Here is a 14,474-nt window from a genome sequence, read left to right as displayed (position 1 = left end):
CCACCTCGGTTGCCGCTGTTTCCTTCACCTTCTCCTTCGCTGGCTCAGCAAGGCAGGACTCAGGCGTCCCATGTGCCAGTATTACAGAGCACTGTGGGAATGCAAAACCAGTATTTGCCACCTCATTCGTTTTCTACGTAGAGAGACAGAGCAACTGCTCCTGCCACACACGCATAGAGCAGCCTGGGGACAGACTCTTCATAATAGGAGCTCTGAGAGTGGGCACTGTTGAGGGTCCACCCGGTGTTCTAGTGTGCCCTTCACAGTCTACACACATAACCTTCAAGTACCCCCTGAGCAAAGGTATGATCCCCACTTTACAGATGAGGAAGTTGAGGCTCAGGGAAGTTAGGAACCTGCCCGAGGCCATCCAAGCCAGAAGCAGCAGAGCCTGTGCGTGTAACCAGTTCATGGTTCTGCAGAACTGTCACATTTGGGTACAGGTGCCCCCTCCATGCTTCTGAGCAGTAGCCCTGTACCTCTTTGTTCAGTGGGGTAAGTGCCATCTCCTGGGCTCTGCCTCATGCCTCTGGGGCCCTTCCGTCTACATAATTTGTGCAATCGCAGTGTCAGCAAAAGGGGCCTGGGAGTGCAGCCAGCCCAGCCCCTCATCCACAAGGTCTCGGGGCTTATTAAAGGCACATCTAGGACCAGAATCCCAGGCCCCGCCTCCCACCCAGTAGACCCCGCCTCCCCGCCCATGTCTAAAGGCCTCTGAGATGTTGCCGTCTCCTCTTTTCTCTCTCTTTCTATCTGGTATTATGATACCTCCAAGGTATTCAGATCACGTTGGCCTTCAAGGTGTCTCCCCAAACCTTTCACAAAGTCTGTTGTGGGTACTACATGTCACTTGGCCTTTGAGAACTGAGATGTGACAGTCACACTCCCTGGGCAGAGATAGTGTGAGACACCCACTTCCACTGGGAGAGGTGGAAATGGAGCTGCTGTACTCAGTTGCTCATTCATTCGCAGCTACTGACCGAGCGCCATCCCTATGTGGGCTGGGCTAGGCCCTAGGAGAGACCCTGAGCAGACAGTCTTGTAGGGAACAAGGCATTGTGGGAGTGGGGAGGGAACGTCCATGGGGTCACAGTATCCTCACAGGGTGCAGCAGATGTGCCTGGCAGAGGGCTACTGTGGGCAGAGAAGGAGCCTGAGGTGGGGGCCCCACTGGCAGGCCTTGACCCCCCACTTGGGGGGTTTCCTAGACTGGGCTGCACTACTTGCCAGGAAATCATTGGGTCACAGACTCTAATTACCCACCCAGGGGGCCTGTGCCCACTCCTCCAGGCTTCCTGGGACCTTCACGATTGTCCAAGTCTAGACTAGCTTCCCTACCCCACAGATGAGCATAGAGACCCTCAGAGGAGTTAGGGGAACTGCCCACAGGGAAATGAGCAGGACTGTGGGAATAGGACCCAGCCTCCTGATTTCCAACCCCATGTTCTTTCTACAGCACCATGTTCTCAGAATCAGATTTTGGGGGGGAGTGGGAGTTGAGGGGAAGAGAACAGTGTCAGGGGCTTTTGGAATGCCCAGTTTAGCTGCAGGCTCCTGCTGAGCAAAGAACCACGAGTTCTCCCAAGTACTTGCCCTTCCCACACACCGTGTAGGCTGCGTGGCTTCCACAGTGAGTGCCCTGTGCCCGGGTCACACACAACCCCCAGCCGATGGCCTGACAGCAGCTCTTCCCAATCTGCCGCGTTACTCACAGCGACTTTCTCCATTCAGAGAAACACATTCAAGTATAACAGCTACTTTTCTTCTCTAGTATCTTTAATATTTTTAAAATACAAAAGCAATCTGTAACACTATTGAAATAATATAAAGATAATGCAAAAAGTAAAATTTCTATCCTTTTACATTCCCAAGTGAATAACCATTGGCGATCTCTGAGGTTTCTCCATTGATGTACCAACAGAAATGGGTCATATTGTAGAAGTAGTGGAGTCGCTGCTTTCAGACAGGGGTTAAGTTCCACAGTTTGGGAAGAGACATAAATCACCGGCACATGGGCTGTTATTTTCCTTAAATCTCGAGGACCTGCCTCTTTGAAGCTCCTTAGCCAAGAGTTATCTTAGCATGTTCTCGTAGTTTGGCTCTTGCTTTTCTTGGGGCTGTGGAAAAGAGATTTGTTTTCAAAGTGGGGAGCTGTGGTCAGGTAATGACTGGATTTCCCCTGGTCACTTTTTCCATGAAATCTGGCTGAGTAGGTGACGTCCACTTGGATTTGCACACCGGGCAACTCCCCTGTAGAGGCCAGGCACTTGCCGTGCTCTGGTGTACACGTCAGGGCTCTTCCCATGGCAGCCACCAGAGAAATCCATTGTGTAGGTGGATGAACAGGAAACGGGATAGCCTGGTCCTGTCACGCAGTGCGATCTGGAGCCAGCCACTCGGTCCCTCTGGGCCTCTGCTTTGTGACTGTCGTCCGCAAGGGCCTGGGGCTTCTAGGGGCCTCCCGTCCTTCTCTTCTAACCCCACCCATCTGCTCTCCTTTATAGGGCATTCTGATCACCTGGACAAAGCGATTTAAAGCAAGTGGAGTAGAGGGAGCGGATGTGGTGAAGCTGCTTGAAAAGGCCATCAAAAAGCGTGGGGTAACTTCTCTCTAGGTTTTGGCTGTGTCGGGGGAGAGCTGTGCTCTAAAACACACCGAGGCCCTTTTGGAGGTGGGAGTGGGCAGTAGTGCATGACCTGAGGTGTCACGCGGGAGGGGGTCACGTGGGAGGGCGTCACGTGGGGGGAGGTCTTGAAGGCCCAGGCAGTTGAGCGAGCAGTAAGAGTCGTCAGTCCAGGAGGCTGGGGTGGTTGAAACAGCTCTTTGAGGTGCTGCCCAAGTGAGCCAAGCCCTTGTGCAAGGGTGGCCCCCTTCTGACAGAGGAGGGCTGGACAGAGAAAGGCTGGACGTACTCGAAGGGAACCAGGTGGTCAGGTGCCACCTGCCACAGCTGAAACTGGGACCCGGGAACCAGGGTGATCCGCACATTGATTTGCAGAGAGCTGTGGCTCTGTGTGTAAAACCCACTCTAATACAATCTTTTTTATTATTTTTTTCAATCATCACCTGGAGACATTTTTTATTGCATTTTTAGAGAGAGAGGAAGGGAGGGAGAGAGAGGAACTTTGATGTGAGAGAAACATTGATTGATTGCCCTCTTGTGTGCGCCCTGACCATGGACCAAACCCACAGCCTGGGTGTGTGCCCTGACCAGGAATCGAACCTGTGACCTTTTGGTCTATGGGACGATGCTCCAACCAACTGAGCCACACTGGCTAGGGCCGCTCTGAGAAGAATCTTATGCCAGATAATGAAGGGGACTCTGCAGTTTCCATCATTCAATCCACTTGATCCAGTTAATTTGAGGGCCAGCCATGATGAAAGTAGCACCAGCTGCAGGAGCCACGGTGGCCGTGAGAACTACTGTCTGTAAAAGTTGTGATCTCTGCTCCCATGTGTGAGTGGAGGTGACGTCCTCTTATCTGTCCCCAGGATTACGATGCTAACATTGTGGCTGTGGTGAATGACACGGTAGGGACCATGATGACCTGTGGCTATGACGATCAGCAGTGCGAAGTGGGCATCATCATTGGTAATTTCCACCCTGTTCTCTTTCCCTTCCTGCAGGTGGTGTCTCCAAAAGGCACCGCCTCCTGTCTGTGACTTCATGTGGTTACAACTTGATCTCGTCTCTCTCTCCAAGGCACTGGCACCAATGCTTGCTACATGGAGGAGCTGAGGCACATTGACCTGGTGGAGGGCGACGAGGGGAGGATGTGCATCAACACCGAGTGGGGGGCCTTCGGGGACGATGGGTCCCTGGAAGACATCCGCACTGAGTTTGACCGAGAGATAGACCGGGGGTCTCTGAATCCTGGAAAACAGCTGTGAGTCCCACCCACCTTTCCTTACTAGTCATACGTATGGCTTAGGGGACACTTAACATAAGATTTGGGGCCCTGGCTGGTGTAGCTCAGTGGATTGAGCACGGGCCTGCGAACCAGAGGATCACGGTTCGATTCCCAGTCAGGGCACATGCCTGGGTTGCAGGCTGGTTCCCTGCAGGCCAACTCCCAGCAGGGGATGCAAGGCAACCATGCATTGATGTTTCTCTCCCTCTCCTTCCCCTCTAAAGATAAATAAATAAATAAAATTAAAAAAAAATTAAAAAAAAAAAGATTTGGGGTGGGAGTTCAGAGGGGCAGGAAACCAGGTGATCACAAGGGGGAAAAAACCCATCAGCTTCACATTAGCTGTCAATCCTTTGGAGAGAGACACAGTTGGGGAGCCTGCAGTCTGGCCCCTGCAAGCTCTGAGATTCCGGTGGAGGGTTGCACACAGGCCGTTCCAACAGGTACTTGGGGTGGTGTCTGGGCAGGTCAGACTCCGAAGGGCTCTCTCCTGCCAGGGATCCTTAGCACAGCCATGGCTGGGATGGACCTGTCTGGTCTTGTCAGGAGCAGGAACAATGAGAGCTGTGTTTCTCTGTGCTCGTGTTGATGGATGAGGGAGGGCCGGGTGCTCAGGTCCCAGTAGCATCCCTGGCTCCTGGGTCTGGCTCTGAATGGAACAGATTGTTTTGCTGTGTCACAGCCAGCTCTGGGTGTGCCAACTGGGCTCCCTCGGAGGCCAGGCCAGCCGCCCGGATGTGGACCTGCCTCTTTGATCTGTCCTGCTCGGGGCTTTCTCTTGGCCTCTGGACAGCCAGGAATCAAGCCTGAGTCTGGCTCTGGATGGCATTGAGCCCCAGTTTGTGGCAGCCTGTCCCCTGCAGCACTGGGCTCAATGTGACTGCTGCTGTTACAGAGTGCACCCCTCCTCACACCACACCTCCCAGGGAGGCGAGAGGGCGGATTCACTCTGTGACTGGCGTGTGGCTGAATGTGGCCAGGGAATTGAGATGTGCTGATTGGCTTTAAGCTGTTCAGAGCCCCTCCCCCGGAGTTGAGGGTGAGGTCAGTGGGGAAGAATTGGGTTCCTCAAAGCAAATCTTCTTAGTCCTTTTGGCTTGAGAGGGAGACCATGAATGCCAGGGAGGTGACCTGTGACAGGGTCCCATGGGAATGGCTGCATTTCAGCCCCATCATCTACTTGGCACTCCCTCTGAGAAGACATTTACCCTCTGACCTGGGAAACTGAGGGAATGCTTCCTGGCCACCTCCTTCCCGCAGCCCTTGGCTGTCTTCCTGAGAGAGTGATGGGGATGAAAGCCATTTAGAAAGTGCAATGTGAAGTTTTGTAAGAGATTATTGTATTCTGCTCATTTCCAAATCCTAACATTGCCCCCAACTGCAGGCTGCCTTCCCTGCCTGCCCTGGGGTGCTCTCCTGGGGACAGGTATGCACTTTGGGTGACCCCCGCCACCCCCTTGTTAGTCACACAAGTGCCTGGTTTTGCCTGCTAGCGGGGCTGTGAGCTGGCGAGGGGTGAGGCCTCGTCTCCTTCTGTGTGTGACCCACTGCCCACGAGCTGGCCCAGCAGTGGGTACATAGGAAGGACCTGACAAGCCCGGTGCTTTTCTCTTGCAGGTTTGAGAAGATGGTCAGTGGCATGTACCTGGGGGAGCTGGTTCGACTGATTCTCGTCAAGATGGCCAAGGAAGGCCTTTTGTTTGAAGGGCGGATCACCCCAGAGCTGCTCACCAGAGGGAAGTTCAACACCAGCGATGTGACAGCCATTGAAAAGTAGGTGCCCCCTCTTGAGGCTCTTGGGTGGGTCCCGGGGGCAGAAGAGCGATGGGACCCTTGTTACCGCTTGAGTCCTGGTGTGGTGGGGTTCTCCCTTAAGAGCACCAGGGCTTTCTGGGTCCATCTCTCCTCTCTTCGCTGTGCCCTCCTGGGCTGGTCTCCCTGCAAGCGCCTCAGTGAACTCATTAAAGAATGTTCTAGTTAGCAGCGTATACTTCACGGATGCCTTAGTTACAGAAGCAGCCTCGTGTCCTTCACTCTGCCCGTCCTCTTTTCCTCTTGCCCCCACAACAGGGTGAGATTAAAGAGCATTCTAGTAGGGAACAGGAGCTGATGGAGCCTGGCGTCTGGATTTGGAATTCCTCCTTGGGACATCGGGACCTTCATTGGACTAGGCTCCAGGGAACCCTAGTGACTCAAGATAATTAGGTGTTCCCTGAAGAAAGGGTTCTGTGGCCCATAGCATTGGGAAGTACTGCATATTTGTCCTCCCTTAGAGATTTACAGTGTCATTAGGATATGAAAGAAAACCCCGTTCACTTTGGTGAATGGCCAGAAGAAGCCGTTCCCTGGCATAGGTTTGAGAAATATTTGTTGACAGAGGAGACAGGACAGATAAACACAAAACAACAGTGTCCAGCCAGCAACCTGACTGCTACCTCTTGCCTTCAACATAAGAAACCCAGACTTCTCTGCTGAGACTGGCCTTCACCCTGAGAGGGAGGAAGGTGAACTTGATCTTGTGGCACCTTGACGTAGTTGGGCGCCTCCGAGTCTAAAGGACTGCCTGTCTTATGGCTGGCATTCGAGTGCTCCCGGATTTGATTCCTGGTTCGGGAGACTCCAGGTAGCCATGGGGGCCACCTGCTTCAAAGGTAGGCCCACCTTCATGCTAGAAATGCCTTTTCATTTCTGCACTAAGGGGTTATTCCCATGGCCCCTGACGTGGTCCTGGAAGTTCAGAGGAGCCAGTGGCTTCAGAGCCTAAGCTCCTGGGAGAAGATGCTCATCAGCTCCCTTTGTGGTGAGGAGGCAGATGGAAGTGGAAAGTTTATCTGGACCTGCTTTCTGTCACGTGATGTGCTGGTGTTCGTCCTAGGATCGCTCTCCTTCGGGAGGGATTGGGGCAGAGACAGGGAGCAGGGAGCAGGCAACTGAGTTTCCAACCGTCTTCTCAAGTCTCCTGGTCAGCTGCTGGGAGGGGAGGCGCATGGCTTGTCTTCAAAGTCATTGACAAAGCCAGGAAATGCCTGCCTTCCTCTTGGCCTGTGTCGGGCGTTGGCTCTTTGGTGACCAAGAAACAAAAACCCGTTTGAGCTCTAGCTCAAGAAAGCATGTGTACGGCGACAAAGACTGTCTTCGAAATGCCTACCGAAAACGTTCTGCCAGGGCAGAGGTTAGAAGCTTTCTCTTTAAAATCAGTGATGAGAGTGTCACTGTTTTTGTTTGACATGGCCCTGGAGTCTTAACTAGTGTTTAAAAAATAATAAAGAAGTGAAGGAAAAGAAATTACAGGCATGAGAATTGAAAAAAGAGGAGGTGAAACTGCCACCACTTGGAGATGGTAATGGTCTGTATGAAACACCAGAACAGTCTCGGCAAGTGAGTAGGATAACAGGGCAGGTTAGGGAGGTGTCTGGAGAGAAGATACAAAAGTCAGTTCAATTCCTGTATATTGGCAGTAATGGAAATATGTTTAAAATCAACCTTTATTTTAAAATATGTTTACATTTACAGAAAAGTTGTGCAGATAGTACAGAGTGGTCCCACAACCCCTCACACAGTTTTCCCCATTGTGAACATCTTATTTTACTTTGGTACGTTAAAGAAAAAAAGAGAGACTATATGTATTTTTAAAAGACACCATCTGTAATAGTAACAAAACTATAAAGTACCTTGGAATGAATTCAACAATCGATAGAAAAGCACGTGTGCAGAAAATGAAAACTTGACTGTAACACACCAAGGGAGGATGTGTAGGCGTCCAGGGGAACTCAGGCTGGAAGAGCAGGCGACCCCCCAGGCGCCCCCCAAGCCCTAGGGCACAAGCAGCTGTTTGTCCACCTGTTCAGAGGCCACACGGTCTTGCCTCGCCACTTCTTTCTATGTGCACGGCGTAACCCAACGTTGCACAGTTTTTCCTTCCCCTACCTGTTTCTTCTTTACGGGGGAAAACCCTTCTCACACTCTTTTCAGGTGTTCTACTGCCTTCAGACCACGCCATCCACACGTGGTGAATGGCGTTCACCTTTCCAGGACCTTCGGACCTCAGTGCTTTTCACTGCCTGATGAGGTCACTAACTCACAGGTATTGGCCTCTGACTTCACAGGAATAAGGAAGGCCTCCACAATGCCAAAGAAATTCTGACCCGCCTGGGAGTGGAACCATCTCACGACGACTGTGTTTCAGTCCAGCACGTGTGCACCATTGTCTCATTCCGCTCTGCCAACCTGGTGGCTGCAACGCTGGGTGCCATCTTGAATCGCCTTCGGGATAACAAGGGCGTCCCCAGGCTGCGGACCACGGTTGGTGTCGACGGGTCTCTTTACAAGACGCACCCACAGTGAGTCTGCCCTTCGCTATAATTGACACTCAGTACCCATCTGGGCTAAGGACCTTCTCTGGGGGGTCAGGCTTTTGTACCTAGTGAAGGTTTTTGTTGGCAGACAAGACAATACCCAGTTCAGGGCAGCAGGGTCAGAGTTGCCCACTTGGGAAGTATCCTGCCCTCAGCCATCTCTCACTGGTGTCTGCGCTGCACTGTCATCCCTCCTCATTCCCCTAGTCTCGTTAGAGATGTGTCTGTAGCTGCCAAGGGCCCCAGGTCTGTATCTTCAATTCTCTTTCTTGTCCTCGTTTCATCAGGGACTTTTGTCCTTATTGTAGCTTGGGCCACAGATGCAACACCCATGTTTAGGAGCTCCTGTGAATCGTGGGCATTACCTTCTCCCATGGGCAACTTGGTGACTTTGCATCTGAGAGCCAGAGAGCTGTAAGCTGTAAGCAGTCCCCACTGAGGATAGGGGCCTCCTCACCCTGTTGCCTTCTTGGGCGCCTCAGCTTCACAAGCCTAGTTTGGCCACTTAAGGACGTGGCTTTACCCTTTTAAAAGGCTGAAGCTGAATCCTAAGTCTTTGTACACTAAGTTTTAACGATAACTGCCTATGACATGATTTTGTACAGGATCTCGGCTATTTTTCCCGCTAGATCTATAATGTGCGTGTGAAGTGGCCTTGCAGGTAGAGACTGTACCTTCACACCCAGGTCTGGGGACAGTTCAGTGAAGGCTGGCTTACACTGAAATAGCTCTGTGTCACTGAGGGGGTAGGCTTTGAGCAAGTTAGATATTATTGCATGTCAGGGAAGTAATTTTATTTATTTGCATTTTTTTAAGTATTTGTAAATTCTTGACAATGAAGCTAGCTATATTGGAGGGGGTATTTCTTGGCAAAGTTTTAGAAAGAAGACATGTGTGAGCTTGCATTTAAAATGTTTTCTAAATTGTGATAAAAATGCATAATGTGAAAGGTACTGTCCTAACCATTCTTGAGTGTGTAGTTCAGCAGTATTAAGTGCATGCGTGCTGCTGAGCAACAGCTAACACCAGCCATCTTCAGAACGCTGTCTCAACATCACATGTAAAGGAAATAACTTCAGTTAAATGTTTATTTCAGAAGCAACACATGTTTGGTATAGAGACTTGAGATAATTCAAAAAATTACACGGACAATAGAAGTCATGTTTAGTCCCACCCCCTGGAGTGTTACCGTTTTGGGGTTTGGGCTCCCCGTTTCCTTAGGCAGGCAGCTGTCCACACTGACAGCAGCCCACAGCCTGTGGAACAGTCTCGGTGGGTACCGTCCTCATGTCCTTTTCTGGCCACTAAACAATGCCCAGACTTGGGGGCAGGAGGAAAGGGCTGGGTGAAAATAAAACACAAGAGTGGTTCTTTATTAAGCCCTTTCTCTTCAGTGTCAGTTACCAATCTAAGCATTTAATGAACCCATGTAGTTCCCAGCAGGTTACTGTTGGGCAGACACCATCACCTCGTTGACTCCAAGCTGGGTCGTGGGCCCAGGGTCACCTGGTGTGGAGCTGGTGGGGCTCACTCCCTGTGTCTCCAGGTCCAACTTTTGGGCACTGGGCTCCTGAGCACTGTGCTGTGTTATTACCTCCTTGTCATGCTGGGGGCAGAATTCTTTTTGGACCCTGAATTTCTGTATTCAATACCCATGTAATAATGAGAATCCTCTTTTTTACGTGTGACTGGATGCTTTTACTTGTCTGCAGTTGTTGACTTTCTTAGAGTAGATGTGTATGGCTTATGCAATGAGGAAAACGAGTGTAGAAAATGGAATGAAAGTGTGGAAAGGAAAGAAAGGAGCGCCGGAGGTTCCTGGCGGTTGGCTCAGTCCAGCTGTTGTGGCTGCTACCCACAGGTATTCCCGGCGTTTCCACAAGACTGTGAGGCGCTTGGTGCCCGACTGCGACGTGCGTTTCCTCCTGTCAGAGAGTGGCAGTGGCAAGGGGGCAGCCATGGTGACCGCGGTGGCCTACCGCCTGGCTGAGCAGCACCGGCAGATAGAGGAGACCCTGGCCCACTTCCACCTCACCAAGGAAATGCTCCTGGAGGTGAAGAAGAGGATGCGGACTGAGATGGACATGGGGCTGAAGAAGCAGACGAACGATAAGGCCGTAGTCAAGATGCTGCCCTCCTTCGTCCGGAGCACTCCAGACGGGACCGGTGAGGGCCCCTCCTGGGGGCGGCATGCCTTCCTGCCTCTCATACCAATGACCAAGTCAGCGGGGCCACAGGGAGGCTGGCTGCTCCAGTGATGTGGTTACTCTGGGGCTGTGTGATTTGGGGAAGAGCTGGACACTCACTCCAACTCGCTTTTCCCTTGTTGCCCGTGTGTGCCTTAGGGCAGTTGACTTCCTCTGGTCAGGCCTCCTGGGCAGCGCCATCTCTGAAACCACAGCCCACTAGCAGTTACCAAATGTTTTTAAAAGAACAAAAGCTGGAAACCCCGCAGCACTGAGGTGTTCACTTACAAACGTGGTAAACCGGCAGAAGCATAAACACCGAGCGCCCCTTCTAAGTCCTGATGGGGTGTGCATGAGGCAGACGGGGTCTTTTGTCCCAGTGCGGCTCAGAGATTGTGGTGGTCAGTGACTTAGTGGCCACCCCTCTCTAAGCCTGACCTACAGCTTCTCTCCTTTATTTAATATGAAGGTTTCCCCCTTGAAAGTCTGTAGTCTTAGGGTCACTGGCTGCTGTGAGGCAGTTAGCTGTTTTTGACATTCTTTTTTTTTTTTTTTTTTGGAAGTTATTTATTTATTTATTTTAGAGAGAAGGGGAGGTAGGGAGGAAGAGAGGGAGAGAAACATCAATGTGAGACAGAAGCATTGATTGGTGGCCTCTTGCACACGCCCCAGCCGAGACCAAACCTGCAACCCAGGGCCTGTACACTGACACAGGGCGTGTGTGAGGAATCGAACCAGTGACCTTTTGCTTTGCAGGATGATGCCCAACCAACAACTACGCTGGTCACAGCTGTTTTTGACATTCTTTATGTTCTTGACTATGACAGAACACGGTGACTTCTTGGCCCTGGATCTTGGAGGCACGAATTTCCGTGTCCTGCTGGTGAAAATCCGCAGTGGGAAGAAGAGGACGGTGGAAATGCACAACAAGATCTATGCCATCCCCACTGAGATCATGCAGGGTACTGGGGAAGAGGTGAGATGGTTTTGCTTTTACACCACTGTGGTGTGCAAGTGTCACACACACGGCCCGTGGCAGCGATGGTCCCTGAAGCCTGCCACGTGATGCCCACAGCTGTGCAGTTGTGTCCTCGTGGCCGGAAAGCATCAGGTCCTTTCAGCCGAGCTGGGCTTATGATGCTCAAGGGCTGCAAAGGTCCCGGAGAGGGGGACTCACTCTGCCTGTGTCAGGGTTTGTGTCTCTGTGTGCATGTGTGTGCGTGCACACGTGTGCCTTTGGACTGGTGCACCGAAAGCACAAAACCAGAGAGTGCACAAGGAATCTCTTCTTCTCTCCTAAAGTTGTTTGACCACATCGTCACCTGCATCTCCGACTTCCTGGACTACATGGGGATCAAGGGCCCCCGGATGCCTCTGGGCTTCACATTCTCGTTTCCCTGCAAGCAGACGAGCCTGGATGAGGTGAGAAAGACGCTGGGCAGCCTGACTGTCCCAGCCGGTGTGGGCTGGCCCTGGAGGCCTCCTCCAGCCTCATTGTCTCCCCTCCTTAGTGGGTGTGGCTTAGAGGTCACCATGGGTAGACCCAAGCTTTATGCCACACACTTATGCCACACACACCCCCAATACATCTTAAGACCTTTCTTTGGTCATTTAAAGCTTTTATCTTTTCTGGGAAGCCTTTGTCCTCCAGACAGAAATAATCTCAGCTTCCTCTGGGTTCCCTGTTCTTCTAATGTTGCTCATCATAGTACTTTTTACAGTTGTTAGTGATTGTGTCTTTTCTGCTCTGTTGTGTATTTCTTAAGTGAGGACCGTTGACCCCCACATGCCCTAGCACAGAATTCTGTCAGAAGAAATACTTAATAAATAAATGTTTGTTTAATAAATGGGCTGCAACAGGGTCCAAGATCAGGGCTTGAGCACCTGCTGAGTACTAAGAGCTGGGTAGAGCTGAAGGCTGTGGTGTCTGTCCTCAGGGCCCTCAGTCTGGAGGGTCCCAGCCCTACACCAGCAGTCCTGCGCTGCGCTAAGGGCTGTCAGTGGGTGGGGGCATATCCTGTGCAGAGGGAACCGGTTTTGCAGTCACAGGGGCAAGACCAAGCCTGTCCTGCTGGAAGAGCCACAGTGCCTCTGTGTGTCACGAGTGGATGTGCGGCCAGGGAGGAGGCCATGGAGGTGGTGTTGCCTCACACTTGGCCTTAGTCAGGGTTTGATTATATGATTGGCCAGAACCAGGGAAACTGGTAGGGCCTCCTGCCTCTGGAAGCCAGTTAACGCAGGCACTTGGGACTGTTTTCCTCTGAAGGCCTTGTAGGTGTCAGCAGTCAGAGCCACATGAACTTGTTTCTTGCAGTTCATCTACGCACCTCCGTCCTGTACAACTGCAGCCCAGGCAACCCTCAGTTTTACTTTAGGGAGCAACTGTGTTAACTAAACATTGCATTTCTCCACTTAGGTTGTTGGCAGCCTGTTCTTCAGGGGACCTAGTTGGATACATCTGGGGCAGCACCTTTAACCTTCTATGCCTCAGTTTCTCCACCTGTAAATGGGGGTTATAAACCAGACTGCCGTGAGGCTAGTGCAGAGGGGTTGGGCCTGTTAGTGGGGGGGGGGTTAGTATTAGTACTTTATTAGTTTGTGCCTCAGCTGTTCCAGCATCATCTCACTGTAAATTGGTAGCAGGGAATGGAATTTTGTGTTGAGGGTTAATTGCCCAGGGCTCTGCTGATACCTTTCCTGTTGCAGGGAATCTTGATCACCTGGACGAAGGGGTTTAAGGCAACCGACTGTGTGGGGCACGACGTGGTCACCTTACTAAGGGAGGCGGTCAAGAGGAGAGAGGTAACTATTACAGAGATGTTGTTAACAATCTTTACTGTGCTTTTGGGTTGTAACAATCATACTTGCTGATCATAAGACTTTGCACAATGCAGGAGCATGTGACCTGGGTAGAAAGTTTCCCCAACGGTCAGCAATAAAACAGGCGAACGGTTTCAAGTTGTTAAAGGATAATTTGCCTAAAAAGGTAAAATCATAACTCTCCTATGGATTGGAAAAGGGAAAAGCAGTCCCTGACAGCTGGGCACAGCCTGGCACCCAGTCAGACCACCGTGTCCTCCTATGGGACACAGATGTCCTCACGGCCACTCCCTGACCGCGCTGGAGCTGGACAAGGATGAGGGTGCTCCCACGTCATGGCAGAGCTCAGCGTGCACTCGGAGGGTGGCCCTGTGTGCTGAGGGCGTCCGCCCCAGACCAGGGCCCTGCTCCTCTGAGCCTTCCCTGGAACGACTGGCCCAGGCTCAGGCCCCATGGTCAGCGCCCTGACACCCTCAGAGCCGCCAGCAGGGGTGTGTGCCCCAGGGCTGCAGTCTGTCAGTGGTCTGGCCTTATTCCCCCGCAGCTATTTCTGGTGGCCTTCGGCTGGACAACACTGGCAAAATAGAAAACGAAAGATTCCCAAGATTCTGTTTAACTCATTAATTCATTAGAGAAATCAGTGAGAAGTTTAAATACATTAGTTCAAACGTTTCCAGTTTACAAGAGCAGACTGATACATAGGCAGGCAGACTGAAAGGAGTGGGTTTGAGAGAGGGGTTGGCTGCACCTGGAAGGGGTGCTGGACAGCCGGTAATGTGCCGTTGAGAAGAAACCCCATGATCTAATTTGCCCACCTCACAACTCCTTTTTTAAACACGATTTTATTTATTTACTTTTAGAGAGAGGGGAAGGGAGGGAGAAAGAGAAGGAGAGAATCGTTAATCCATGAGAGACACATTGATCAGTTGCCTCTCATATGTCCCCAGTTGGGGACCTGGGCCACAATTCAGGCACGTGCCCTGACTGGCAATTGAACCAGAAACTGTTTGGTTCTCAGGCCGAGGCTCAGTCCACACCAGCCAGGCTGGTGTTTTCCTCATTTAATATGAAACGGGCATCGTCTCACGTCACAACATGCAGACCAACCTTGTTCTTTTTCTTGGCTACACAGGATCCCTGTGTTTGTCTGAACCGTGGTTTCTGTAACTCCTTTTCATCTATTTTTGGGTTGTTTCTCTTT

General features: G+C 51.5%; 1 protein-coding gene across 3 annotated transcripts in view; it reads left to right on the top strand.

Annotated features, from left to right (window-relative positions):
• HK1 (hexokinase 1) overlaps positions 1-14,474 on the top strand; it is a 62,163-nt gene that overhangs the window by 38,205 nt on the left and 9,484 nt on the right. For all 3 annotated transcript variants that reach the window (XM_037029341.1, XM_037029343.1, XM_037029342.1), the window contains exons 5-13: positions 2,505-2,600; positions 3,494-3,593; positions 3,705-3,888; positions 5,530-5,685; positions 8,019-8,252; positions 10,129-10,433; positions 11,281-11,429; positions 11,756-11,875; positions 13,160-13,255. In XM_037029341.1, coding sequence (XP_036885236.1) covers positions 2,505-2,600; positions 3,494-3,593; positions 3,705-3,888; positions 5,530-5,685; positions 8,019-8,252; positions 10,129-10,433; positions 11,281-11,429; positions 11,756-11,875; positions 13,160-13,255 — 1,440 coding nt within the window. The remainder of the gene's footprint in view (positions 1-2,504; positions 2,601-3,493; positions 3,594-3,704; positions 3,889-5,529; positions 5,686-8,018; positions 8,253-10,128; positions 10,434-11,280; positions 11,430-11,755; positions 11,876-13,159; positions 13,256-14,474) is intronic.

The sequence above is a fragment of the Sturnira hondurensis genome, unplaced genomic scaffold (genome assembly GCF_014824575.4).
Source record: "Sturnira hondurensis isolate 20B ecotype Veracruz unplaced genomic scaffold, ASM1482457v3 Scaffold0020237, whole genome shotgun sequence".
NCBI lineage: Eukaryota > Metazoa > Chordata > Mammalia > Chiroptera > Phyllostomidae > Sturnira > Sturnira hondurensis.
Note: the sequence above shows the minus strand (reverse complement) of the source record. Positions and strands in the feature narration are given on the sequence as shown.